This window comes from Stegastes partitus, unplaced genomic scaffold (assembly GCF_000690725.1).
Source record: "Stegastes partitus isolate 25-593 unplaced genomic scaffold, Stegastes_partitus-1.0.2 Scaffold313, whole genome shotgun sequence".
In the NCBI taxonomy this organism is placed as follows: domain Eukaryota; kingdom Metazoa; phylum Chordata; class Actinopteri; family Pomacentridae; genus Stegastes; species Stegastes partitus.
In genome coordinates, this window is record NW_007578044.1 from 426,852 (window position 1) to 433,811 (window position 6,960).

Here is a 6,960-nt window from a genome sequence, read left to right on the forward strand (position 1 = left end):
ATCCTGATTGGTGACATAAAATGTCATGTCGGAGTCAGAATCCAAGGCTGTCGGTATGTTAAGGCTGTTTTTAAAGGGTTCCGTTCGTTTTTCCTAAAAACCTGTCGGATAGCAAGGTTTTGGATTGTTAAGGGTCGGATTATCAAGTCACGCCTGTGTATCTTTCGTCGTGGAACTTTCCTGACACACCTCCTACTTACTCGTATTGACATCCTTCACTTACTTCTAACAAGACTTCTTATTTTTAAAGTTTCAATGTTGGCTGCAAACTTCATCATCGGCTGCACAAAAAGAATCAATCACCATCGATGACCCAGGGGAAGAAATCAAGGACTGTGAAGGGGAAAATAATTAGCCCTTCTTTTTTTTTCTTCTCTCTCTTCTTCTTCTTCTTCTTCTTTCCGCCCCCTCTTTTTGCTCATGTCCATTAAAGTAATTCCTCTTCGGTTTGGCGTCTGCGGCGTCAAATCGGCTGTAACAATCAACTGTCCTCACACTCCACAGCACTAATCCCCTCTGCATTCGTCAATACTCGGGGCTCCCAAGTGTAGGAAAGGGGGCCGTCTTGGAGTGTGGCAGCTAATTGGTTGCGATGTTCTTTTTCCTGTCTAAATTGATTAGCTGGGCATGTGCCAGGTCGTTCAACGGCTTCGTACCTCCCGTTCAATGGTGCAATCATATTTTTTTGAGTGCCTGATGAGGGAAGTATCAATTTCATAATGCATCTTTCCCAGATGAGGTGTCTCTAAACGGAGAGAGCAGCTTCGCTTCTGGGAAAATCACCGTTTAATAGCGGTTTCCCAAACCCGGAGGCGGGCGTGGTAGCTTGTTTAGATGAATAGTTAAGATTCAATTCATGTTATTGCCGCTAATTTTGAGTGGAATTCCACACAAGGCAAACATCTAACCCCTTTGTGAAACAATAAAAATGAGAAAAAAAAAAGGCTTAACATCGAGGTTTTCTGTTCTGAATTTCAAATCCACTTCCGTGCCAGCACTTGCCATTAAGATTACATCTTTCTTTAACCCAGTGTCGTGCTTACAGCTCACATCCACCCAATGGGATTTTTATTTCATGACCAAAATGAAAGTGAGGATGAAGAAAATGGCAGAAAAAAAAGAAAAAAGAGCCTTGAGTCAGGTTGAGGAAAAGGATGAAGAAAACCTGGTGGTTGTAATCCAGTTTCAGAGCCCAACCTTGATCTTTTAAAAGCGCATTATGTTTTTGTGCGTGGTCCGGCGAGGTCAGGGGGAGATAGATGGATTGGAACTTAAAGGAGGTGATGAAAGTGGATGTAAAGATGGTGCACAGTGTGTGAGTGGGGTTCGTAATGCTAAGACAGATCTATATATATATTTATATGTTGGAACGAGAATGAATCTCACTGTTTTCGCAAGACTTGCAGAGGATCATTCCTCACTAGCAGCGGGATGCTAATGCTACATACAACCATCCAGGACTGCTAGAACTGAATATTGGTTGATTGATTAAATCTAATTTTCAAATCAAACCATTTTAAATACAGTCCAGGTATAAAAAAAGGTTGAGTCTATAACTAAAACCCTAAAATCCCTCTTTAGCCGTTGATTGAACCCCTAAAAAGTCATCTTTGTGTGTCTATTTAGAATATTTTTTACATGAAAGCAACCATTTCCTGCCTTAAATAGGTTAGATGCAACCCTACCGTGCAGCTCGAGCACACCAGCTCACCTACAGCACTGTAAAACTACGCTTGGCAACTTGGTACTATTGGAGTAATTCAGCCAAACATGTTGGATCTTAACAAATCGATTCTAAAGAAGAATAGTCGCACAAAAAGGCCGAAATGCTTCGGATCGGCCTTGACTGCTTAATCTGCCCATAATGTGTGTTCCAGCGTATAAAAAGCACTTTTTGGACACGTTAGCAAGAAAAAAAGAAAAACTTGATTTTCTCCAGAGGGCGTCTTTAAAAGTATGAAGTCTCCCCCTGCCTTCGAAACAATCGACCGTCCGACTCTCTGAGATATCCTTTAAGACTCGGTGTCAGATCCCATTTGCAGCAGATTTTCGGGGCGTTTAAAGAGTTGAAACCAGCAGCTCCTTAGCTGGGATGAGTCCAAGAACTCCTCGGTCAGCAGTGTTTTGAATCGTTATTAATAGTTTCAGTTGCTAGAGGTGAGCGCTGACACAGTTTCCAGGCTCCGTCTTACTTCCTTTTTGCTCCTGCTGTTGCTGCTGCTGGTGCTGGTGGCCGCTTTGTGGGAGTTTTTCTGTCTCTTGGTGGTGAATAAATGTCTTTAGTCTAGAAGAAATGTGTAGCATGAAATATACAGTGACCTTGGTGGTTAAATCCAGACACCCGGCAGAGCTTTACCAGCGAATGGTTGTTTTTTTTTTTCCCAAAGGGTAAACAGGTGCACGCTGACTCTTGATTGTTCACTTTTTGATGAGTGCAATCAGACCTTTTAATGCAGCACTCATCACTTCCAAATGTATCACTCAAATATAGAACGTGAACACTTAAGTTGAAGTGCGTCGCGAACAAAGCCGAGCACATCGTACAGCCTATTAGGAGGTCATTATCGGTAAGAATATGCAGTGATGTGCGCCTATTACCAGCGTTTCCAACGGAGAGATGCACAAAACAGAACGGAAAACAGAATATATGTACTATTACGTATAGAAATCTTAATTATACGAGGTGACAATGAGCGTTTTCTTGACTTATACCAATAACACGGGACAAGTTCATCAGTTAGCTCGTATAATAACACAAGATCTGGATCCAGCTCAGCCTCCAAATCTATTCTCAAGGTTGACAAAGATTCAGATTAGTGCACAAGCATGCTATGGAGTGCACGGTTCATTATGGCTGGCATTTCACTCTGCTGCCACAGGTTTCCAAGAACAATAAATAAATAAAAACTCCTATCTGGTGGGGCACACAGTAGAGTGAGTGGTTTAATTCCCAGAGGAACACAGCAAAGCGAGTGTCCCGTAGATGTACAGGCTCTGATACGTACGTCTTTCCAACACAATCGTACGACGACTTGAGAAACTTCATCGTCGCTGTGCAAAACAACAACAACGCTGCAGGATTTGCAAAGGCCCTCCCTGAGTTGACACGATATTAAGAGCAAAATTAAAAAAAGTCACAGAACTAAAGTGGACTTCCATGTTTAAATAAAACTTGCAAACAGCGTACGCCGGACTGCGACCCTTACATATACTAATGCATTCTACTGTATGGGCCTGTAGTGCAATTACAATGCACTCATCGTGCAATTATAATGGCTTAATGAAGCCTGTAATGCGCTCTGAGCAACAGTTGAAGTGTTAAATTGAACCACGGCGGCTTTTGCATTGAATTTCCACATAGCAGCGAGCATCACGCCGAGTTTTCGGATCGTTCGTCTTTGTTTATGTCATTTTTTTTTTTCTTTCTTTCAATGGAGTAAAAAAAAAAAAAATCCAATGATTGAACTCGTGACGTTTTCCCATTTGAGGGTAAACACTGGAACCGTGTCCAGCAATTGACAGAACTCACGCGGTCAACTTTTGTGCAACAGCGCAACGCCGATTCGTCGATGCGGGATATTGACAGGCTGATCATGTTTCACTGGTAAAGAATACCAGAGTACATTCATTATATTCGTCATTTTTATCCTTTCAGAGGCACATTTTTCTAGCAATCTGCAACAATTCATGTATATTATTGTCGTAAAGCTAGCTAGATTAGCATGTTTGATTGCTTGCTCCCTGTTTTTGTTGGATTAAATCAGGTGATCTTAAAGCTGCAAGCATTTTAGACCTCTGTCTACTCCTGCTATCATACATCCACATTTACATCACTGTAATTCTCTTCACATCTAAATGCATCACACGTGGTTGCTAGGAGATACCCTTCACATAATTACACACCAGTTTACGTGCATTAAACATTTGAAAAAACCTTTTACAGAGAGACGGCTGTTATCGGGAAATAACTCAGTTGTTTTTTCTTTCCAGGTACGTCCGTGTTGCAAGTCACGGCGACGGACGCCGACGACCCCACCTACGGAAACAGCGCCAGGATAGTCTACAGCATCCTACAAGGACAGCCATATTTCTCCGTCGACCCCAAAACAGGTGAGCGAACGCGTTAGCAGCGCCTATAAATGGGAGCTTTGCTGCTGATCGTCTGATGTGTGTATCGTGCTGCGAACATCCTGTCCTGTTATTGCGGCGCGTCATAAAAGCCAAAGCGGCAGAGTTATGGACGCTGTACTGTCGAGCACGCGATTCGCTCTTTGTCTGCAATAACTAACTCCTCGGGGGTCGGAGGAGGCATTTGTAGAGATGCCTTCAGAAAAGCCATTGTTTCCTCGTGCAACATGTGCAGTGTGCTTTTTATTTTAAATCCATCTTTTGTCTGAGAGGCCTCTACCAGAAGCTATTAAATGTTAATAAAGCTTCTAAAGTGCAGGACATATAACTTTTATACCATGTCGTGGGTGCGCCTCTGTTTATTTTTGATCTTGGGAGTGTGCACGGACGTCTGCGGGTTGTCGGTTAACGTGAACAACAATCCACTTGCATGAATTGATTCATTGCCGTCTGGAACAACTGTTATTCCCTTTGAGACTATACCGCCCATGTAAAACATGAATTCTTTGCTGAATGAGCAACACAAATGAATTGCTGAATATTTTGACTTCACCTCGAGGGAAAAGGCGCCGGGGATTGATGGAGCAATTTCACAGTGGTGTGGTGAGCCAGGAGCGATGCCAATTTCTGAATGAAAACTGGGCTTTCTCATGCAATGCCACGTATTCTGTCCTATCAGCTATATGTTACTGTAGCGGGGATCTGTTTAGAATCATGCTTCCACTGTAAAAATATTCTCCTCTTCCTCTTCCATATGCTGGGCGTTTTTTTTTTTTGGACACATCAGATGGCTTGTTTTGCTCGAGCTGACTCGGCATCTCGTCTGCATTGTAATTCACAGTAGGGATGTGATCGAAGGCCTAACCAGCTGCACTCTCTACACAGCACTATTCCGCCCACGCATTAATTTATACAAGTCGGCCGTTGTTTTCGCCACTGGCAAACAACCCTCCTCCCTTAAATTAGGACAAGGACCTCCAGCGGTCAGTGGAGGGAAAAAAAAAAAAGGTGCACATGGAGGGAGTCGCGCTCGCATGTGATCTTTAATATGCTCAGTCTTAAAGCAGCGGTTGTTGGCGAGCTGCCACTTTCTGAGCGCCACGCTGGGGAGATGAAGCTGCTCCTGCATCTGTCTCGCAGTGCATTAGCTTTGCTTACACCTCCTCACAGCCGCCTGTACCTGGCTCCCAGTATGCTTAGGCTGCAGATACGCCGCCGTGGGAAATTCACCTATTAGTAGCCGGATTAAAAGAACACACGTATACAAAACACGCGCGCGCCTCGACCTTGGTGTGGTCGCTTGATGCAGCGGCAGTGACTGATTCTACAAGACCCATGAGGTACGGAGGGAGAGATCGCTTAAGGACAGAGGGTAATGATAGCATTTGGCCTGCACATATGGCATTGAGGGAATGCCCAAAGGATTGTCTCAGACTTGACCTAAATCCTCAGCAAGACACAAAGCGAGCAGTGTTACCTGGTTTCTTCCTTCCTGGCTTAGCGGCTTTGATAAGCTGAAACGTAGCGGCGAATTAAACCCGCCCGACTGTTTGGAAATTGTATTAAATGGTAAATTAACCACGGCTACAGGACAGAATAATGCACTTTTCAACCTGAGAGTGCTGATATAAGCCTCGGCGAAGCGGTAATGAACTGTTGTTTCGGCTTCCTGAAATATTTACTAAATATCTCGGTATTTTTTAATGTCTGGCGGCAGTTAAATTAAATTGAATTACTGTACCTTAATGTCCCCCAAGCACCTGTAGACGCTGCTGTTCTAACGCCGTGCCTAAAGTGCTGCACAGAACGGGGTTTGTTTTCCATTTCTGAACGATTATACGCCTTGATGCAGCCAATTTTAAAAGCGTTTATTCCATTTAAAGCCTGCAATCATTCAAAAATGTTTACAAGACGTCACTTTCTGAGTTTATTATGATATTATTTGACTGCCATTTAAAAAAAAAACAAGGTTAATGAGCATAGTTATACAAAAAAGTGAAGTAAAAGTTTATCAAATTAATCCATCAGTATACGAGATAATGGCTCAAATCAACTTGATCATCTGTCAGATTTAAAATTTATAGTCTTCAAACATTGTCTTTGAAATCAACAACTTTTGAGCGTCACAACTAAGTTTTGGCAGATTTGCATTTCACAGATTTTTTAAAGCAAAGCCAATAATATTAAACAAATCTCATCCTGCTGAACGTTTATATTTAGTTAAAGATTAATGTATGCATTAGGGATTATGGACACATTAAATAATCCTATTATATCTAATTTACTGCTTCATCTACTTCTTTCTTTCTTGCATTAACGTTTGTAGATCCTGCAGGATTAGCAAGACAATAAACGGCTTAATTTTCTCTGGTCATTTATTTCAGTGTTTGAGCTGCTTAGCTGTGAGTTTATAATGTTTATTTCAAACTAAAAGTTGCCTAATTTGTTATACTTCCCTATTAGATACTTGAAGTGGTTCTTTTAAAACTGAATATTCCTGATATGTGCTCGCGCTAGTGATGCTGCAACCCTGTTTTCTCACAATTACATACAACTAACCTCGATTCTCATTTACATTTTGAACGAAATGTAATATCGTTTTCAAACAAAACTGATTTTTCCCACATATGCCATCGAAAGTAAGACTTCCAGTCCACATAGGAAGGCAAGCAGAAAAGATGGAAGCTTAATTCAGCAACAAGACTTTCATCCAGGAAACTATATGGTTTACAAACATATCAGAGTTTGGTTTGCACTTTCACAATGGTAGCTACTTGTTCGAAGCTTTGTTAAGTTCATGTGCAAAAATTATGCTGTTTGGTTGAAGAAAAT

The 6,960-nt window shown here is 41.9% G+C and overlaps 1 protein-coding gene across 1 annotated transcript in view; it reads left to right on the forward strand.

The window, feature by feature from the left end:
* LOC103358467 (cadherin-18) overlaps window positions 1-6,960 on the forward strand; it is a 97,523-nt gene that overhangs the window by 25,724 nt on the left and 64,839 nt on the right. Inside the window, exon 3 of the mRNA XM_008283447.1 lies at window positions 3,991-4,110. Coding sequence (XP_008281669.1) covers window positions 3,991-4,110 — 120 coding nt within the window. The remainder of the gene's footprint in view (window positions 1-3,990; window positions 4,111-6,960) is intronic.